General features: G+C 37.7%; 1 protein-coding gene across 3 annotated transcripts in view; it reads right to left on the bottom strand.

The window, feature by feature from the left end:
* Positions 1-23953, bottom strand: part of LOC106874958 (FYVE, RhoGEF and PH domain-containing protein 2) — a 493421-nt gene that overhangs the window by 100307 nt on the left and 369161 nt on the right. For all 3 annotated transcript variants that reach the window (XM_052968055.2, XM_089352506.1, XM_089352505.1), the window contains one exon: positions 7147-7242. In XM_052968055.2, coding sequence (XP_052824015.2) covers positions 7147-7242 — 96 coding nt within the window. The remainder of the gene's footprint in view (positions 1-7146; positions 7243-23953) is intronic.

Genomic DNA, 23953 nt, shown 5'->3' with positions numbered 1-23953 from the left:
AAACTCTGCCAAATTTAGATTGGAGCCTGGTGTTGCCATCCGGTTTCACCAGTCCTCAGTCAAATCGTCCAACCCATGCTAGCATGGAAAGCGGACGTTAAACGATGATGATGATATATATTATATATATATATATATGTATATATATATATGGGTTCGTGCCAGGTAAAAGCACTACTGATGCCTTATTTCTAGTGAGACAGTTGCAGGAGAAATACCTAGCTAAGGATAAACCTCTGTACCTGGCTTTCGTTGACATGGAGAAAGCCTTTGACAGGGTCCCCCGATCCCTTATCTGGTGGTCAATGAGGAAACTTGGGATAGAAGAATGGTTAGTGAGAGCTGTGCGAGCCATGTACAGAGATGCTGCCAGTAAGGTGAGGGTTGGAAATGAGTACAGCAATGAATTCCGGGTAGAGGTAGGGGTCCACCAAGGTTCCGTCCTCAGCCCCCTATTATTTACCATAGTCCTCCAGGCAATCACAGAGGAATTCAAGACAGGTTGCCCCTGGGAGCTCCTCTATGCTGATGACCTTGCCCTAATTGCGGAGTCACTATCAGAACTAGAGGAGAAGTTTCAGGTGTGGAAGCAAGGTCTAGAATTGAAGGGCCTTAGAGTCAACCTAGCTAAAACCAAAATCCTAATAAGTAGGAAGGTAGATAAAACACAAACCCCTTCAGGTAGATGGCCCTGCTCAGTATGTAGAAAAGGAGTAGGTAGTAACTCTATAAGATGTACCCGGTGCAAGCTATGGACACATAAGAGGTGCAGCAACATCAAAGGCAGGTTAACTAGCAAGTTAGTTTTTGTTTGTGGCAGATGTTCAGGTGCAATAAAGACTGCAAACAAACAGGAAACAACTTCTATCTCATTCCAGGGTGAAAAACTAGAGGTAGTCGATAGCTTCCGCTATCTGGGCGACCAAGTTAGTAGTGGGGGTGGGTGCGCTGAAAGTGTAGCTGCTAGAATAAGAATAGCCTGGGCAAAGTTTAGAGAGCTCTTACCCCTGCTGGCGACAAAGGGACTCTCACTCAGAGTAAAAGGCAGACTGTATGACGCATGCGTACGAACAACCATGCTACATGGCAGTGAAACATGGGCTGTAACTGCTGAGGACATACGTAAGCTCGCAAGGAATGAAGCCAGTATGCTCCGTTGGATGTGTAATGTCAATGTGAATACCCGTCAGAGTGTAAGTATCTTGAGAGAAAAGCTGAACATTAGAAGCATCAGTTGTGGCGTGCAAGAGAGACGATTGCGCTGGTATGGACATGTGGTGAGAATGGAGGAGGATAGCTGCGTGAAAAAGTGCCACACCCTAACAGTTGAGGGAACCCGTGGAAGAGGTAGACCCAGGAAGACCTGGGCTGAGGTGGTGAGGCAAGACCTTCGTACATTGGGCCTCACCGAGGCGATGACTACGGACCGAGACCTTTGGAAATGGGCTGTGCGTGAGAAGACCCGGCAAGCCAAGTAAGATCGTTGCCAGTGCCCCTGGACTGGTTCTTGTGCGGGTGGCACATGAGATGCACCATTTTGAGCGTGGCCGTTGCCAGTACCGCCTGACTGGCTCCTGTAGGATTTTCGAGCGAGATCGTTGCCAGTGCCCCTGGACTGGCTTGTGCGGGTGGCACATAAAAGACACCATTTCGAGCGTGGCCGTTTTCGTGCGGGTGACACGTAAAAGCACCCACTACACTCTCTGAGTGGTTGGCGTTAGGAAGGGCATCCAGCTGTAGAAACTCTGCCAAATCGGACTGGAGCCTGGTGTTGCCATCCGGTTTCACCAGTCCTCAGTCAAATCGTCCAATCCATGCTAGCATGGAAAGCGGACGTTAAACGATGATGATGATGATATATATACATACACACACACACACACACATATATATATATATATACATGCACACACATGTATATATATATATATATATATACACACATGCACACACACACATACATGCACACACACGTGTGTGTGTGCGTGTGAATAAAAGATGCAGAGTGACAGATAAACAGACAAACTGACCAAAAATACAAAGACACATGCATGTACCTCATGACATTCATCCAGCAGCAGTAAGCTCACACAAGTCGTGTCTAACTGAACAGATCCTTTAGATAAATGTGTTAAAAATAAAATTTATTCCATCCATTGAATCATTGAATATTCAAATAGTGTTTGGTGGAAATATATGTAAATAGAGGCAACTATATTGGGATTGTTTGGAGACAGTTATGTAGATTAAATTGTCATGGAGAAGGATTGGATAAATGCCTGATACATTTCAGAATAATGCTCGATGGTATTTACTTAAAAAGAAAATGGTAATGGCGAAGTGTATTCTTTGATATTGAGATTTAGTGAAGGGAAGTGGGGAGCTGTACTGTATGTGGTGTGTGATTCAATGATTCGTATCTAGGTTTGTCTCGCATGCTAATACAGGCATCAATGGAGCAGTCTGTGGAAGATTTTTTCCCACATAATAGGAATAATAAATCATAGACAACTTCAATGGTTTCTCAATGTTCTAGTTAACTGAACAATCACCAAACTGATAAATGTAGTGATAGAAATATTAGTGATATCAGTATATACTTGCTTGAGTGTGTGGGAGGGGCATGACTGTATATTAAGAGGTTTGCTTCCCAGTTGCATGGTTCTGGATCTGACTATGTGGCACTTTGGGCAAGTGTCTTCTGCTATAACCCTGGGCCAGCTAAAAAGCTTTGAGTGGATTTGGTAGGTGGAAATTGAAAAGAAGCTTGTTGCATATATCTGTATGTGCATACGTACGTATGTATGTATGTATGTATGTATGTATGTATGTAGGTTACTGTCTCCATGCCTTGACATCGTGTGATAGTCGTAAATGAGTATCACTGTCATATAAGCAGTGTTGTTCATTTCCAATATTCGGTAAAATCATGTCATAGATCAAAGAGAACTATTTACTTTCTTGTAAACAGGTGAGGGTTAGCAACAGGAAACTTTAGAAAATCTGCTTCAACAAATTATGTCCAACCTGTGTTTGCATGGGTCAGATGGAGTTTATTGAGACAGATTTCATAAAGCCAGATGCCCTTCCTGTCACCAACCCTCACCTGTTTCCAAGAAAGGTATTATTTCCCTATAGCCTGACATGTTTACGCAGAATATTGGAAATGACTGACACCACTTATATGACAGTGAAATTCATTTACAACTATTAACCAATATCAAGAGACAGAAACACAAATACACACACACATGCATGTGCATACGCAAGAGCACACACACACTTCAGTACTAGGCCTGCATAAATGTGACAGTTGACAGTAATCAACAGCAATGTTGATGAGTGTGTGTGTGTGTGTGTGTGTGTGTGTGTGTGTGTGTGTGTGTGTGTGTGTGTGTGTGTGTGTGTGTGTGTGTGTGTGTGTGTGTGTGTGTGTGTGTGTTTATGTGTCACATGCGCCAATCATTGTTTCCTCATCTCTGATACATCCACCTATCAAAATATTAAGCATCACTGATTCTTGATTGATTAATTAATAGGTTTGCTAACTACTTAATTGGTTGTTTGATTAATCAATTGTCCAGTCTGACACATCTTACAAATTTTTGAAGCTAAGCTGTCCAAATATTTTATCACTGTTAACTTAGTGAAATAGAAAATTTATTTTAAAACGTTGCTTCTCAATCAAGTTAATTACATAAGTTAATTCAAGTTCATTAGATGCAAACTGTATGCTTCCTGGCTCTTCATTTTGTTATATGCCAGTTCCTATTCCATCACCATGCTTCAACCAACACAGCTGTTTGACCATATTCCTGCTAATCTTTGACTAGACTACTAATTTGAACAGATAATCAATAGCTTCTACCAAAATAAACACAATTTTCTTTTTCTTGTACATTAAAGAAATGTTAACTTATTAGAACATATTAATACAGCTGGATGTCTTACACACAGCCATGTCTATTGCTGTGTGTATTGTGTTGATGGTATGATTGCAGCCTTGAGTACATGATTGTATGTAAATAGGTGTGCGTGTGTGTAAGTGTGTGTGTGTGTGTGCGTGCATGCGTGCGTGCGTGTGTGTGTGTGTGTGTACATGAGTGGGTTTGTGTGCGTATGTGAGCTAGAGTAATCATGTACATGAGAAAACATGCCTGAGTATATGAGTGTATGCAAATGTGTGTGTGTGAGTGTGTGTATACAAGCGTGTGTGTGTATGCAAATGTGTGTGTGTATGCAAGTGTGTGTGTGTGTGACTACATGCATGTACATGAGAGAATGCCTGAGTATTACGTCAATGTATGCAAATATGTGAGTGTGTGAGTGTGTGTGTGTCTTCACCTCACAAACCATAGATTGTGAGTTCATATCTATAGCAGATGTTACCGTTTATTTTTTCTCTTGGCATGAAAGAATTATTCTCAATTCATTAGAGATAACTTTAACTGTTTGTGTTCCAAGATTCCAAGAAACGTAATGATGATAGAATGACATTAAGATATAATTTATACTTAAAGATTTATTTGGTCACCTTATGGAAGAGAACTATGGTGTCACTTGGTCAAGTAAACAGAAGCAAACAACTGTAAGATTTGTACATTTTTACTTCTGTTTTTCCATACAAACATAGGTAAGCCAAATACATATTATTGAAGTACTGTTTTTACAGCTGGATGCCTATGCTGCCACTAATCCTTACCTGTTTTTCAAGTAACAAAGTTTCCATTCCCACTCAACTTTGAAAATGCAGAGCTAATGGATGATTTGTTGACTGGGAAATGACCATATAGAATACTGCCATAGTCCAGTCATTTTTCATCCAATTACAGAATATAAACACATTCACACAGACACAGACATACACGCACAATCATTTTAAAGTACACTTTTCCAAACTTGTGTGGGTTAGAAGGAGTTTATTGAAGCAGATTTTCTCTGGTTACATATGCATCCTATTACCAACCATCTCTGGTTTCCAAGCAAGATAATATTTCACCCCTGGTCAGACAAGAAGACATAAACATACATACTTATTTACACGTGTGTATGGTGCAGTGAATATATTTTCGTCTAAATTACACAAAAACGAAAATAACACTGACGTCTCATTTTAACAGATATATTTACCAAAATTACATTTATCTTGAAATACTAAAGAGTAAATTTATTCAATAAAATCACTACTGGCTCCAATCACGGCCTCCAGACAACTTTGGAATCTCCTGTAACTTTTCTGGACGGTCTCCTTGGTGAATACAGCCATAATCCTTGCCTTCAAGTTCATCTTTGGTGTTACAAAGAGTTTTGTTGGTCTCTCGTTCAACTGCACCCCACACATAATAATCAAGAGGGTTGCAGTTTGGGGAATTAGGTGGCCAAATGTTAGGGGTGATGTGGTCCCAGAAATTGTCTGACCGCACAAATGCCAAGCAGTACAGCATATTGTTTCCAAATTTCTGACAGAGTGAATTGCATCGTGATGTTGTTTTTCTCACAGATGGTGCCCAACTGACCCTACTATATTGTATAGTCAACAAAATCAAAAACAAACAATGCGCGAAATTGAAAATATAAAATGGCAACAATTTACTTATCACACCCTATATATATGTACATGTACGCATATATATGCGTGTGTGCGTGTGTATAGATATATGCACATGTGTGTGTGCGTGTATATATATATATGTATATCTTATCAGTTGGATGCTCTTCCCAGTAGTTGGCATTAGGAAGGGCATTCAGCTGTAGAAACTAAGCCAAAACAGATCATGTTGCCTGGTGTGGTTTCCCCTAGCCATGCCAATTCTTTTCAAGCCATCTAAGCCATGCCAGCATAGAAAACAGACATTAGATGTTGTTGTTGTTGATTATGATGATGAAGATGATGAAGATGATGATTTTAATCACCACTCTTTCAGATTGTGTTTATTGAGGCAGATTTTGCGGGCTGAATGCTCATACTTTCACTAATCTTTATGTATTTCCATGTCCTCATGGCTTGAGATGTTTCCCCGAAAGATTGGAAACAAAGGACACCACCTGCATGATAGTGACACTCATTTACAACAAACACATGATGTCAAAACAAGGAGACACCGATACACACACACACACACACACACACACACACACAACAGGCGTCTTTTAGTTTCTATCTATCAAATCCACTCGCATGGCTTTTGTTAGTCCAAGCTAAAGAAGTCATCTGCCCAAGATGCCACACAGTGGGATTGAACCCAAAACCATGTACTTATAAAGCAAACAATGCAACCACAGAGCCACTTGTTTTACTAACATAAGAAAGCAACCATAAAAAATATCAACACAGGCACAGGAGTGGCTGTGTGGTAAGTAGCTTGCTTACCAACCACATGGTTCCTGGTTCATTCCCACTGCGTGGCACCTTGGGCAAGTGTCTTCTACTATAGCCTCGGGCCTTGTGAGTGGATTTGGTAGATGGAAACTGAAAGAAGCCCATCGTATACATGTATATATATATATATATATGTGTGTGTGTTTATGTTTGTGTGTCTGTGTTTGCCCCCCCCCCCCCCCCAACATCGCTTGACAACCGATGGTGGTGTGTTTACGTCCCCATAACTTAGCAGTTCGGCAAAAAGAGACCGATAGAATAAGTACTAGGCTTCCAAAGAATAAGTCATGGGGTCGATTTGCTCGACTAAAGGTGGTGTTCCAGCATGGCCGCAGTCAAATGACTGCAACAAGTAAAAGAAAAAAGAAAAGAAAAAATATAAAAGTTAACAAAAAAGCCTTTATGTGCTTGTTTGACCTGCTGGAATCAGCAACCACATTGCCTTCCAAATTTTCTGCAAATTTAAAATACATATCCCAATTGTAACCCTGTATCTTATGATGATTCTTCACTGCACATCAGAGTGTGCAACAAGGTCCTTAGGTATGGTGTATGTGGAACAACAGGTCTGTACATCAGGGCTAGTCATTCTGCCATCTACCTACGTGTGCCATAGGAATGTTCAATCAAAACCAATCTCGGTCTGCTCACCAACAACAACAACAACTATAACATATATATAATTAATGAAGAGAAAATGAAGGAGTGAAAATCAAAAACAAAAGCAAAAAACAGAAAATATTAAAAATTAACACTGATCAACTTACCTGATCAACAAGATGTAACTTTGTAACATATGCCCTTTCTGTCTTAAGTAATTCCTCCACAATTTTGTACCTGATATTTTTTTGTTTCTCAGATTCCTATAAAAGATAAAGATAAACATGAATATATAAGAGCCACAGCATATTTTAAACATACTTAATCTTTTATTCTTTTAATGGATTCAGTTATTGTAGTGTGGACATGTTGGAGGGAAACACATTTTTATGGGTATAGTTTGTTGCATTGACCACCTCTATACTTTTTTCATTAATCGCAGAAGACTGGGAACAAAGAGGAGCTGCATGAAATTGGAACTCAGAATGCAAGGACACACAATCAAATAAATAGCAAACAGTTATTATCCTATATATAAACACTAAAAGCTTTTTCTCTTTTCTCTCAATCCCTGAACTACAAACGAGCTATGAAGAAAAAGTGCGTAGGAGTGGCTGTGTGGTAAGTAGCTTGCTTACCAACCACATGGTCCCAGGTTCAGTCCCACTGCGTGGCATCTTGGCCAAGTGTCTTCTACTATAGCCTCGGGCCGACCAAAGCCTTGTGAGTGGATTTGGTAGACGGAAACTGAAAGAAGCCTGTCGTATATATGTATATATATATGTATGTGTGTATGTGTTTGTGTGTATGTGTTTGTGTGTTTGTGTTTGTCCCCCCAACATCGCTTGACAACCGATGCTGGTGTGTTTATGTCCCCGTAACTTAGCGGTTCGGCAAAAGAGACCGATAGAATAAGTACTAGGCTTCTAAAGAATAAGTCCTGGGGTCGATTTGCGCAACTAAAGGTGGTGCTCCAGCATGGCCACAGTCAAAAGACTGAAACAAGTAAAAGAGTAAAAGAGAAAAAAGAGTAAGACGTTCCACCACACTGTAATTTTTTTAATCTCTGATGAAATATCTCACGTAATAAAATGTTAAATTGATCACAGGTTATGTCAGGCTGATGACTTCTAAAAAGAATGAAACAATGCTAGACATGATTACTGCTAGCTAGAAAATTTAAGAATTTTGTAATAAAAAATGAAATGTAGGAATTCTGTATGTTTTTTTTTTTTCTGTATAGTTCCTTAATTTCAAATTCAAATTTTTAATCCCACCTCATATTATGAAAAAATGGGTTTTTCCCTAGTAATAGCTGTGACCACTAAGATTTTATCTTCTGCTCTACTGATGTTTAGTGAGGGAAGAAGGGTGTCTGGGAGAGAGGGGAAAGAGAAGAAAAGAAGAATGAAATGAAAGGAAACAACAAAAGGGAAGCAAAAGGGAATGAAGACAACAGGAAAAAGAAAGGGTAAGGGAGTGAGGATAGAGGTGAAGGAAAGATGACAAGGAGAGAAGGGAGGAGACAAACAGGGTGGGCAGATGTAGATGGAGGTGAAGAAAGGAAGGAGTGAAGAGAAGGGAAGGGGAATGCCAGGGAAAGAAAGAAGGCAGTTTACAGATATCCAAGATTTAAATATTCATCTGACCAATGCCAGCAACAAAGTGGATGCAGAGATTAAAGGGAACAGAACGACACAAACACCAAAACACAGGAAATAAAACTGAGGTGAACCAGTTCTAGATTGCTATAAACTGTAACTAGCCATGACAGCTTGTTATAGAGATACAAAACAGTCTGACTTCACTAATTATGCTAAATACATATAATTAACAGTACCCCAAACACACAAACACACTCACACACACACTATATATGTATGTGTGTGTATATATATATATATGTGTGTGTATGTGTGTGTGTGTGTATGTGTATGCATGTATGTATATATGTATGTGTACATATACATACATATGTATGTACATACATAAATATGTATGTATATATGTATGTATGTATGTATGTATGCATGCATACAGGTGCCATATAGTATGACTAAGCTCTGTACTACTGACAGATGAGATACTCCAGATATATACACACACAACATACATGGATATCTAAAATGATAGCTTCTATGTGGTCCTATGCTCTTCTACATAGATTGGCAAAAATCTCTCAAATCAAACTATTGCTTTAAAAAATGGACACATATTCTTTTATTCTTTTATTTGTTTCAGTCATTTGACTGTTACCATGCTGGAGCACCGCCTTCAGTCAAAGAAACTGACCCCAGGACTTATTCTTTGTAAGCCTAGTACTTATTTTATCAGTCTCTTTTGCCAAACCGCTAAGTTATGGGAACCTAAACACACCAGCATCGGTTGTCAAGCAATGTAGGCGGGCACACACACACACACACACACACACACACACACATATATGATGGGCTTCTTTCATTTTCCTTCTACCAAATCCACTCACAAGGCTTTGGTCAGCCCGAGGCTATAGTAGAAGACACTTGCCCAAGGTGCCATGCAGTGGGACTGAACCCAAAACCATGTGGTTGGTAAGTAAGCTACTCGCCACACAGCCACTCCTGCGCCTATGTATGACAATGAAATCTGAGACAATGTGCATGTGTTTTGCAGAGATTTATGTCAAAGCTCATACTTGTTTCTTTTAATAACCACTTGAGCACCACTTTTGTAAATAATGCCTAAAGTGACCAGATGATTGTGCTGTATTTCACACACACACACACACACGTTGTCATTTAATGTCCTTCACCATGCTGGCATGGTGGAGGCGCAATGGCCCAGTGGTTAGGGCAGCGGACTCGCGGTTATAGGATCGCGGTTTCGATTCCCACACCAGGTGTTGTGAGTGTTTATTGAGCGAAAACACCTAAAAGCTCCACGAGGCTCCAGCAGGGAATAGTGGCGAACCCTGCTGTACTCTTTCACCACAACTTTCTCTGACTCTTACTTCCTGTTTCTGTTGTGCCTGTAATTCAAAGAGCCAGCCTTGTCACACTGTGTCACGCTGAATATCCCCGAGAACTACATTAAGGGTACACGTGTCTGTGGAATGCTCAGCCATTGGCACGTTAATTTCATGAGCAGGCTGTTCCGTTGATCGGATCAACTGGAACCCTCGACATCATAAGCGACGGAGTGCCAACAACAAAAACATGCTGACATGAACTGAATTGTTTGACAGGATCTGATGATCCAGACAACTACATTAAACTCCTATGTCTGCTGGTCAGGTAGCTCTTCAACACAAGAAACCTGTTCTGTTCTAGTCCCTTCTGTCATACATCCCATAGCATAAAACCATCTCCCTATAGCCCCACTCAATCAAAAGGAGTCTTAGTCTCGCAGGTTGCAGGGCAATCAGCAATGCTGGTGCCACAAAAAAGCACCCAGTGCATGCAGTAAAGTGCTTGGCTTTATGAAGTACATCCAACTACAGAAAAGCATGATGAAGTCTTTAGACATATCAGGTTCTGTCAAATTATCCAACCCATGGCAGCATGGAACTTGGATGTTAAATGATGATGACATATCTAATCTAGTCTATAGACACACAAGAGACACAGTGGAATCATAAGCAGGTCAACAGAGAAAGCAGATTTTTTTTTATGTGGAAGATACAAAGTCTACAAATGCTTTTTCTCTCTTTCTCCTTCCTCCACAGACAGACAACTGGGTTATTTTCTTGATTCTATTGCCACCATCATCCATCCCCACTTTTGTTTTATCCACTTTTGCTCACCTTTTCACACTCTTTCAACCTTTAACACTACATTCCCTTATCATTCAGTCCCTCTTCTCTCTCCTAACTGCTGTATTATTCTGCTGTTGTAAGTAATAAAATTTGAACCCATCACCATTTCTGTTCCACCAGTTTCCACTCCCACTGTTCCCCACCATTCCCGCATTCATCTCCTATGTACATGTGACCACCTATGCTTATAACCAACCCTCTCTCAGTGTCCTCTCACACTCTTGCAACCTTACTCTCCCTTGCTGATTCTCCAGTCTCTATGATCTTGTCTCATCATCTTTTCAGACATTACCTTAAGGGTATCTTCTGACACCTTGTCATTACCATATTTATCTTTCTTTGTGGCATCACTTCAGCCACCCCTACTTATGTAAATTACTTATATAAAATGCAAAGTCTCTATTCCTCCTTTCTTACATTATCCTCTCAACACCATACATAAAGCTCTTTCTTCAATTCTCCCTCTCAAGTAAAGGGGTCTTTTTAGTGTTACAAATTTAGGCAACTTCACTAGTGCTGGTGCCACAAAAAAAAAAAGGCATCTAGTATGTTTTTGTAAAGTGGTTGGCATTAGAAAAGACATTCAGCTGTAGAAACCATAAAAAAGATGAGTACAGTAGCAAGATGTCATCCTCTGACCTGTTGCATTCTGTTTAACCATCCAACTCATGCTAGCATGGAAAGCAGATGTAAAAATGACGACAATATGTATATATATATGTTCGGGAATCGAAACCATGATCACAATGTCATAGTTTCGATTCCTGGACTGGGCTGTGCATTGTATTCTTGAGCGAAACACTTAAGTTCATATTTCTTCAGTCCACTCAGCTGTAAATGAGTAATCCTGCAGCTGACTGGCATCCCATTTAGAAGAAATGTGATCTCAGTCGCTTATACACCACGGAAACTTGATAACTGACCATATGAATCCAAGGATGGCTATTTAAGTAATGTGTCTGTGAATGATTAAGGGGTTAGATGTGTGCTGATGAAGGGACAAAAACTCCTGAAATATGGCATATATGCCCATTACTCTTTTTTCATCTTTGATCTCATTGTTTGTTTACATCTGATATTTTGGATATGAAACATCATAACAAAAGTCAGTGCTGGTTATAATTTCTATAGAGTATCTGTAGAGATAACCTTAACAAGTTAAGACAGTAATGTCCAGAAGACTTACTTTAGTTTACTGGTAGTGCCTAAGCATGGTCACAGCCTCTAACTAAAACTGATACTAGAATATATATATATATATATATTTTTAGAGACACTTTCAAATTTATCAGAATATTTGGGCTGAAGATTGGAATAGTGAAATTTTCATTCGCTTAACCATGAAACGATTCGTATCCAATTAACTAAAGACTTGTTTTGTTTACGCTTTTCCCTCCGGTTTTTTGTTCTATGTGTGCCATAAATATCGCCATCCGTTTAGAGAAAAATTTGTAGTTTAAAATCAGTAGTTCTTTGACTGCTATTTCTAAATTTTCAGTATGTTGGAGAAGCAACTCAATGCTAATCCCTGTATATTTATGATTATATATATATATATATATATATATATATATATATATATATATATATATATATATATATATATATATATATATACAAGTAACTATTTGAACTTGGGTATATGTCTGTTAGTATGCTGATTAAAGCATGTTTAAGTTACCTGATGTCATCCACAGTAACGATATAATTTTCACTAGATCTATGGAAAATGGATTTTGTACAAATCTTTATTCAATGTGACAATCATTTCTACCCACCCTGCAGCTGTCCCTTATGGGTAGGATATTTTGCATGTAGTTGTGTTGCATAAATCAGAGCAGTCTGTGTCTCCTCAGGTGTTTGGTATAAAAGATATCCTACTACATATACTGAGTTCCTCCAGGCATGTTGTACTCTTTCATAGTATGTGGGATACCTTTTTATATCCAATGCCTGAAGAGACACAGACTGCACTGATTGATGCAACACAACTAAATGCACAACAACCTACTCGTAAGGGACAGCTGCAGAATGGGTCAAAACAACCATCGAATTGAATAAAGATTTGTACCAAATCCATTTTCTATTTCCTTCATCAGTTATATATATATATATATATATATATATATATATATAAAGGTTAATTCTTCGAAACGGCGGTGTTTTAATGGTAGCAGCTGATGAAGGAGATGTTTCTATGTGACTTGCTTGTTTGTTGTACCTTGTTTATCATTTTGTCCATGTTCTTTTGCCACATCATGTACCCAGTTATGTATCTATATGTACATGTAGATGAAGGTATGTACATACATGTACATATATATGCATATACTCATATATTGTTTGTATATATATATATATATATATATATATATATATATATATATATATATATATATATCTAATGAGTCTGCATTCATTTGGAATTGTTTGGAATAACATGGTGAAAGTTGGGAGTAAAATAAAATATGTAATCTGATAGGGATACAGTATAGAGACAGTTAAGGAAAGGGCTATGCTATACCACTCCCCTACACACACAAACATGCATACAGTCCATTGACTATATGTGTGGTGGGGTGAGGTAGTGGCCTATGGTAATTGGGTAGTAGCTTACCATTCCTTCAGTGAATAATGATTTAAAGGGTAAAGTGGACTGTTACAACTGCGCTATAATTAGCTTAGAGGAAAGGAATACAGTCAGTCGTAAAGGTTGTGATGTTAAGATGAAAAGAAATAAAAGTTTAGCTTCATTGAAATATAATTAAAGGGAAATACACTCTGGATAATCCCAGTATTTTTATTATTTTTATTTTTATATCAGCAATGAGATAAAAGTTACAGTAAAAACACTCCCTCAGGATTTTGGTGGCGGTAGTGGTGGATGGTGTGTGTGTATTGTGGGGAACTACACTGTCTCTGGACCAGCTAGAAATCACAGTCAAATCTCCCCTGAAATAACTTTTTTTTAAATAAAGAAGTAACATTTTAAAATCTGTGGGCTTCTGGACCTTAGGCCAAACAAGAACAACATGAAACTGAAACTTAACTATAACTCCAGCCCTAGACCAAAAAAAGTGAATTTGGTATATAGAAACTGTAAAGAAGCCTTCCACACACACACACACAAATACACACGTGTATGTATATATGAGTGTGTAGGTGTATATTTACATTCATTTTGCAAATAAGAGAACTGAAGTACAAATGGTAATGTTTCTTGACATTCCCTTTCAATATATATACCCCCACTAGGTCTGCACTAGTGAAGACAAGTGAAATGAAAAATCCTTTTCTTGAAAAATAGGTGAAGGTAGAGAGAGCATCAAGCTCCAATGATGCTTGAATGACAGATTTCCATATAATCCACACAAGCATGGGGAAAAAGATGTTAAATGAATGAGTATATGTGTGTGTGTTGGTGTTAGGAAAGGCATCCAGCCGTAAAAAAAACCATCCCGAAATAGTCAGTGAATCCTGGTGCAGTCTTGTGGCTTGCCAACTCCTGTCAAACCATCCAACCCATATCAGCATGGAAAACAGATGTTAAATGGTGATTTTTTTATACACACACACACACATATATCGGGAGTGGCTGTGTGGTAAGAATCTTGCTTCCCTAACACATGGCTTTGGGTTCAATCCCACTGCCTGGCATGTCGAGCAAGTGTCTTCTACTATAGCCTTGGGCTGACCAAAGACTTGTGAGTGGATTTGGTAGATGGAAACTGAAAGAAGCCCATCACACACACACACACACACACACACACACACACACATACATGTATTTGAGTCTGTGTTTGACACCCCAACCATATCTTGACAACCAATGTTGGTGTGTTTATGTCGCCCGTAACTTAGCAGTTCAGCAAAAGAGACTTATAGCATAAGTACTAGGCTTACAAAGAATAAATCCTAGGGCTGATCTGTTCGACTAGAAGCGGTGCTCCAGCATGGCCGCAGTCAGATGACTGAAACAAGTAAAAGAATAATAGAATTAAAAAATTTTTTAAAAAGAATGAATACACACACACACACACACACACACACACACACACAACACACACACACACACATACACCACGCACACAAACGCAGGCAGCCAATTCATTTCACTAAAATTCTTCAAGGCAGCACTCTAGTATGGCTATAGTCTAATGACTGAAACTAGTAGAAGATAAATAACATATATATACATAGGTATATCTATATTTATGTGTGTGTGTGTGTGTGTGTGTGTGTGTGTAGGTGCAGGAGTGGCTGTGTGGTAAGAATCTTGCTTCCCAACCACATGGTTCCAGGTTCAGTCCCACTGTGGGGCACCTTGGTCAGGTGTCTTGTGGTGACCAAATCCTTGCAAGCGGATTTGGTAGACGGAAACTGAAAGAAGCTCGTCGTAATATATATATATATATATATATATATACACACACACATATGTGTGTGTGTGTGTGTGTGTGTGTGTGTGTGTGTGTGTGTGTATTCTCTTATTATTCTCTTACTTGTTTCAATCATTTGACTGTAGCCATGCTGGAGCACCGCCTTTAGTTGAACAAATAAGCCTAGTATTTATTCTATTGGGTTTTTTTTTTGCCAAACCACTAAGTTATGAGGACGTAGACACACCAACATCAGTTGTCAAGCAATGTTGGGGGGACAAATACAGACACAGAAACATATATATACATATATATATATATATATATATATATATATATATATATATATACACACAACAGGCTTATTTCAGTTTCTGTCTACCAGATCCACTCACAAGGCTTTGGTTGGCCCGAGGTTATAGCAGAAGATACTTGCCCAAGGTGCTGTGCAGTGGGACTGAACCCATCTCCATGTGGTTGGTAAGCAAGTTACTTACCACATACCAAAAGAGATTGATAAAATTAAGTACCAGGAAGAGTACTAGAGTCAATATAAGGGACTAAACCTTTGAAAGATATGCAACAACATTGTCTTAATTCAATAACAGAAAATGTGAAAAAGACTAAAAGAACCAAACAGATCCACAAACTATCTCCCTAAATGTGACCAATTTACCAGATGTTAACCACAGATGAACAGATAGTTAAATGAAGGAGCCAAGATGAACCAAATGCAACCTGTAGGGAAAAGATATGTAAGACAGGAATAGAAAATAAATGTCTCTAAAGAGACTGAGAATGTAAATAGGAGGGAAGTAAATACTAAAAGGAATTGTGTTGAACAATCTACTGTTACTACCATTCTGCCAAAGAGATGAAGATGGTGTGGTGCTCATGCTGGAAATGGTGATAGTGGTAATGATGATGATGATGATTGATGATGGGGCAATAGGGACGATGTGGCTAATGGCTGCAAAAGTTTAGGATAACTTATAATGATAAAATAGTGATGAAGTTGATAATGAAAAATGATGACAAGGAGACAGATATCTATCTTTCTATAAAACATAAACATTTCTGAATTCATGTATGTCTACTTGTATGAGATTTAAACATACAATCACTGCCATCTAACTAACACTGCATCTCCTAAATAACTGTAAAAGCTTCTAATTTTGGCACACAATAAACATTTAGCAAGGAAGAAGAGCTACAGGAAATTAAACTGATTCCAGTAAAGGAGATGAAAGTCTCCTTGATAGGATTTCAGCTGAAAATAATAATCATCATCATTGTTTTATTATCCACTTGTAAATAAATAACATGTTTTGTATGAACTGTGATTTTTTCTGTTTTGTTTAAAGTGGGCACACATTCAAGACAAGAGGGATACACATACACACATATATACACAAATTTGACAGACTCCTAGTTTTCATGTACCAAATTTCCTTCATGTGGCACTGGTTAACCTAATGTGGTAATAGAAGAAATAAACTGATAGTGTCCTCACAGTCAAAACAAACCTTCAATATAGACAAATGGCTGAAGGAGATTTGAATAGAATGCCCTGTAGAGCTGCTACAGAACGTTTTTCTCTTAAGGACAGCAAGGATTATCAGGAGGGTTCTAAGCACTTGAAAGACTACTGAAGACTTGTGGATACCTAAGGTAACAGGTAGTTGTCTGCTACCCGCATAAATCCTACCAGGAATAAGACCGAACCGGAGTCAAACAAAATGCCCTGATGCTGTACCAGGCAGTGGCTCTCATGGCTTCTGATTAACTCTACCAGGAATAAGAACAAACTTGAATCAAATCAATGATAATTATAGCAGTAGTAGTAGTAGTAGTAGTTGTTATTCTTCAGTCTTATTTTATCATGTCCTTTCACTGCATTACCAAGCACAGCTCTGTGTTCCTTGGGTCTATGCTGTGGTTTGTTGTGATGCTCTTATTTTCAACGTATTGAAAGTGCTTTATGTAGGATGTGCACAGTGCCCAGTAGTGCAGTTTTCTGTATGTTATATACATTTGTAAGTCCTGGTGTTTTGGTTATATATTGGTCTGAATGTTTTTTAATCATACCTAATGCACCTATTATTATAGGAATTGTTTCAGTTTTTAGGCTCTACATCCAAGTTATTATTATTATTATTTACTTTTAATCCGCATATTTGTTACAATTACTTGCTGAAATATGTCCAGCATCCTAGAGTAAGTGACAGATAAGAGATGTTACAGTATGGCTGAAAGTTTGGGGAGGGGAAGTGGCAGGGGCAGTAACGAAATATCTTCATGTAATACAATACAGACATTTAGATTGATAGGGTTTTTCTAAGGATGTGGGCAGTACTTGTAAGCACAATCTTTTGGATATCTCTGAGACATGGTTCTCCTGGGATGTTATCTAGATGTTTCTGACATCCCTTTTTTTATCATACCTAGGGTACTACAATAACAGGAATAGTTCTTGCTTTAAGATGCCACATCTTTTGTATTTCAATTTCCAGGTCCTTATATTTACTTAATTTGTCAAATTCCTTTACAGATATATTTTTATCAGTGGGAACACTTACATCTATTATCATCATTATTATTATTATTATTATTATTATTCAGTAGTTTTATTTTTATAACGTGCTTTCACTTCACTACCGAGCGCAGCTCTGTGCGCCTTGGGTATGTGCTGTGGTTTGCTGTGGTGCTCTTATGTTTACTGTATTGAAAGTGTTTTGCGTAGAATGTGTGCAGTACCCAGTAGTGCAATTTTCTGTATGTTATATATATTTGTAAGTCCTGGTGTTTTTGTTATGTATTTGTCTGAATATTTTTTTTATTATACCTAAGGTACCTACTATGATAGGAATTGTTTCTGTTTTTAGATTCCACATTCGAGTTATCTCTATTTCCAGGTCTTTGTATTTTGAAAGTTTTTCCATTTCTTTTAGAGAAACGTTGTCATCTGCTGGTATTGAAACATCAATTAGAAGGCATTTTTTTCCTTCATGATCTTTGACAACTATATCTGGTCTATTTGCCTTAATTTCTCTATCTGTGTGTATTGGCATATCCCAGAGTATGGTTGCTTTCTCGTTTTCTGTGACATTTTCTGGCGTGTGTTTATACCATCTTTTTTCTGTTGCTATTCCATAATGTTGGCATAGCTTCCAGTGTATATAGGTCCCAGCTCTGTCGTGTCTGTGAATATATTCCTTCTTAGCCAGGACTGGGCAGCCAGAGATAATATGATTTATTGTTTCTTGTCGATCTCCACATATTCTACAGTTACTTGTTATATTTCTTTTCATTATGTGTTTTTGGTAATTTCTGGTGGGGAGGCTTTGGTCTTGTGCAGCAATTAAAAATCCTTCAGTCTCTGCTTTGAGTCCTGAGCTTCTCAGCCATTGCTGGGATTTTTCTCTGTCTATTTCTTTCGCATTTAGTTTAGCCCAGTATTTACCATGTAGGGACTTTTCTTGCCATCGTTTTATCATGGTCCGTTGCTGTTCTAGTTTTAGTTTGGATTTCATTTGTTTTATAGCTTTTGTTGTTTCTTCTTCTTCTTCTTCGTATTTGTTAGGTAGATTGATTTCTTGTTTGTATTTGTCAGCTTCCTTAAATACTGAAAACAGTTTTTTGTTTTGCTCGTGTTTTGTGGCTATTTGTATTAGTTTCCCTTGCTTCTGGAGTAGGTATTTTTGCAGTCCTATGGTGGTTATTTTATAATAGTTTTCTAGCTGTATAAGACCCCTGCCACCTTCTGTGCGTTGTATATATAGCCTTTCTATGTCAGATTTTGGGTGGTGCATCCTATATCCTGTCATTATTTTTCTTGTTTTCCTGTCTATTTTACATAGTTCGTTTAGTGTCCAGTTAAGGATGTTGTAGCTGTAGCTTATAACTGGGACAGCTAAAGTGTTGATACCCATTATCTTGTTTTTAGCATTGAGCTCTGTTTTTAGTATTGATCTAACTCGTCTATAGTACTCTTTCTTTATTTTTTCTTTCATTTGTGTATGTTGTATCCTATCTAGTTCATTGACTCCTAAATACTTATATGATTGGCTTTCGTCTAGTTCTCTTATTTCATTGGCTTTATCTAGTGTTATATTGCTACTTTTAACTAATTTTCCTCTTTTCAGGGTTGCTTTGGCACATTTTTCTAATCCGAATTTCATTTCTATTTCCTTGGTAAAGCCGTGTACTGTCTGTAGTAGTGTTTCTAGCTCTTTGTCGTTTTTTGCATATAATTTTAGGTCATCCATATATAGAAGGTGGCTGACTGTTTTTCCATAGCATTTGTAACCGCATCCAGTTCTATTTAGCAATTAAAACTTTGTAATCAGTATATTGGACTGGACCTATTTTAAACCTCTAATAATTATTATTTCTAATAACAAAAATAAAGCAAAAAAAAAACAAATAAAAAAACTAACAAAAAACAGTGTGTTGAGAAACATAACCATATCAGAGATTTGGAGAGTCATGTATGAGATGGGGTGTCATACAAAAGATGAGAGTCAAGAATTTGTAGAAGAGTTGTAATTAAAAGTTATGAGTATACATCTTGACATATGATAAGAGGTGCAATTATGTGAATTGATGAATTTAGGCATTATTGTTAATACTTAAAATGCCAATGGAAGTCAATAAAGAAATAGGTTTCTCATTGAGGATTTCACATAAGGCATGGCCATAGCTATGTGGAAAGAAGTTTGTTTCTCAACCACATGATTCTGAGTTCAATCCCACTGTGCAGCATCTTGGACAAGTGCCTTCTACTGTAGCACCTGGCAGACAAAAGTCTTGCGAGCAGATTTGATTGGCAAAAACTGAAAGAAGCCTGTTACATGTATGTATACACACACACGTGTATATATATGTATATATGTGTGTTTGTGTGTGTGTGTGTTTGCGTGTGTGTGTGTGTATGTATGTGTGTGTGTGTGTATGTGTATGGATAAAGGATAAAGACCCCCTTCGGTCATGAATGACCAAGGGACTGGACCTAGAAAGTTCCCCTCCAAGTCGCAAGTCCAGGCAAAATTGTTTGTGGAAGACCAGCAATCACTTATGCATACCAGCCTCCTCTCTCCACACCTCTGATGTTATCCAAGGGAAAGGCAAAGGCTGATACAGCTTGGCATCTGTGGTGTCACAACTCATTTCAACACCTGAGTAAACTGGAGCAACATGAAATAAAGTGTCTTGCTCAAGAACACCACACACAGCCTGGTTTGGGAATCGAACTCACTACCTCATGATTGTGAGCCTAGTGCCCTAACCACTGAGGTCATGCACCTTCTCACACCCACACACACATATACATACATACATACATATATATATATATATATATATATATATATGTATTTTATGTATGTATATGTGTGGGGTGGTGTAATATGTGTGTGTGTGTGTTTGTTTATGCATACCCACCACCACCACTACTTAACAACCAGTGTTGGTTTGTTTACATCTCCCACAACCTAGCAGATCAACAAAGAGGCTGACACAATAAATATCAGGTTTTAAAAAATAAATAAGTACTGGAATAAATTTGTTCAAATGATCCCTTCAAGACGGTGACCCAGCATGACCTCAGTTCAATGACTGAAATAAATAAATAAATAAATAAAAGATAAGCGAATATTATTTCCATAATATATGTGATGGCTGCAGTTTGTTTGTTGTTTATCCCCTCAGTCATTCATGATTGAACTGACCTATAATCAAAGTGGTTCCAGCCATGACCATCTCATCTGTTTACTTGAAGCACTGCAACAAGGAACACATTATTCAATGAGTTGTTGATTTTCTAAGCTGGTAAAGAGTAATTTGAGTAAAATGTAACTGTTACTTCTTGCAGATTGAATGACCACATCTTGTTACATTTGATTTTCATTATTGATGGGGAAGATCAAAGGCATTGAACTAGCATAATTGTTAGCATGCTGGGCAAAATGCTTGGCAATATTCCATCCATCTTTATGTTCTGAGTTCAAATTCTGCTGAAATTCATTTTGCTTTTTATCCTTTTGGGGTCGATAAAATAAGTACCAGTTGAGCACTGGAGTTGATGTAATTGATTTAACCCCCTTCCCTAAAATTGCTGGCTTTGTGCCAAAATTTGAAACCATTATTGATGGAGAAGACTGATAGTAATTACGAAAAGATAAAGTGAATTAATAATAGCAAACCTAACGAAGTAAAAAAAAACATGAAAATATAGGCGCAGGCATGACTGTGTGGTAAGAAGCTTGCTTCCCAACTACATGGTTCCAGGTTCAGTCCCACTGCATAGCACCTTGAGCAAGTGTCTTTTACTATAGCCTCAGGCTGACTATAGCCATGTGAGTGGATTTGGTAGATGGAAACTGAAAGAAGCCTGTCGTATATATATGTGTATATATTTATGTATGTGTGTGCCTTTGTGTCTGTGTTTGTCCCCCCATCACCATTTGACAACAGGTATTGGTGTAATTACATCCCCATAACAGAGCAATTTAGCAAAAGAGACCAATTGAATAAGTACTAGGCTTTAAAAAATAAGTTCAAGGGTATATTCGTTTAACTCTTCAAGGCAGTGAAACAAGTAAAAGAATAAAAGAATATTCGGTAAATACTAGACGATCCAACCATAACTATCACTTTTATTTGGCAAATATGTAAAAATGCAGAACCATATGGTAGGGTAGTGACAAGAGACTCCAGCCATGACCATCCTTTTTATTAAACAAAGATGTCGAATATAGAACCATATGGTAGTAACAAAGTAAACTAAACTGACAGAATAAATACTGCGGCAGTGGAGTAGAGAGATGATAAAAACAGATGGACTATATGGTGGAAATACTACTAAATCTCTGTGCGTATGTATTCACACACACATACACACACATGTATATATATAGTATATGTTTATGCTCAAATATAAATATGTAGGTGTGGATGTGTGCGTGTGAATATGAAGTAGAATCCACTTATAATTGTAATGCTATCAGCTGGTTAATGTTATCGAAATTGATGTGGCCTAAGTAGTTTATTTGCTTAATGTTAAGGTGGGGAGATGGCAGAATTATTAGCACGCTGGACGATGTGTTTAGTGGCATTTCATCTGTCTTTATGTTCTGAGTTCAAATTCCACTGAGTTCAACTTTGCCTCTCATCCTTCCAGGGTCGATAAAATAAGTACCATTTGAGTACTGGAATCAATGTAATCAGCTAGCTCCTTCCTCTGAACTTGCTGGCCTTGTGCCAAAATTTGAAATCAAAGTTTGCAGTCAGTTAACATTACTGAAAAGACACTGCCTCAACGTGATCACAATAAGTAGCTTCCACTATGTATATGATATGTGCGTGTCTATGAATATAAGAGGATATTTGTGCACACACACGTGCATATGTATATATATATATATATATATATATATATATATATATATATATATACACATATATATATATATACATATTCTTTTATTCTTTTACTTGTTTCAGTCATTTGACTATAGCCATGCTGGAGCACCTCTTTATACATGTAAAAAAAGCATACATGTGTGTGTGTGGATGGATAGATAGATAGATTAGAAAGATAGATAGATTAGATAGACAGACAGACAGACAGACAGACAGATCCATTTCTCTAACTGTATATGTAAATCTGATTGTGTATATGTATATAGCATCATCATAGTATTTTTGTTCACTTTTCCATCCTTACAGAGACAGAATTTAGACACCTTTCCTGTCATCAAATCTTCACCTGTCTCCAAATAAAACAATATTTCCCCACGACTGGACATTTTGTGCAGAAGATTGGAAACAAAGAACACAGCTCATATGATGATGATGATAACGTTTGTTTACAATTATCATGTAATATTTAGTCTAAGAGACACACACATGCACAAACCCAGACAAACTTATATATATATACATGAGACAGGCTTCTTTCAGCTTCTTTTCACCAAATCCACTTAGAAGGCTTTGGCTGGCCTGGAGCCATAGTAGAAGACACCTGCTCAAGGTGCAACACTGTAGAACTGTACCCAAAGCCATGTGATTGGGAAGCAAACTTCCTTACTACCTGGCCATGCATGTATCTATTTTATATATATAAACATATTTATATATATATATACATACATATATATACACATACACACACATACATATGTACATGCATACATATACACAGACGCATACATATGTATACACACACACATATATACACATACATGTATGGTTACATGTGAGTATCTACACATACCTACCTACGTACATACATACACACACACACATATCATCTCACTAGTAAATTAAGCTCCTTGGCTAAACAACGAGGTGGGTTTTACTGTAGCCCTGAACTGACCAGTTAAGGGATCTTTTTTAAAACGGGGGCCACATTTTTCATTAATGTTTTACGTAGTGTTTTTGGTACCGAAAGACTTTCAAACTTCGTATACTTATCTATTTTGTGTTATAGAACAGAAAAATATTTTTGTATTCGAATTTATTTCATGTAAAAAATTGTCTTATTTCGATAATTTCAACCAATGACTGACAAGTATTCAGTTGTTTAGATTTACTCCTTTGGCTGATTAAGCGATGTAAAGCGTATTTAATCTCCATACCTTTGTTTTATTTGCTTTTTTCATTTTAAATTTGCTTTAACCCTAACCCTAACCCTAACCCTAACCCTAACCCTAGAGTTAGGGTTAGGGTTAATTGTTTCAGAATCGTTTGTTTATGTAGTCGGCACTTAATGTATATCGGCTGAATGGACGTCAGTGATTG

Source organism: Octopus bimaculoides, chromosome 5 (assembly GCF_046866305.1).
Source record: "Octopus bimaculoides isolate indiv1 chromosome 5, ASM4686630v1, whole genome shotgun sequence".
NCBI classification, from domain to species: domain Eukaryota; kingdom Metazoa; phylum Mollusca; class Cephalopoda; order Octopoda; family Octopodidae; genus Octopus; species Octopus bimaculoides.
This window is presented reverse-complemented; position numbering and strand designations above follow the sequence as displayed.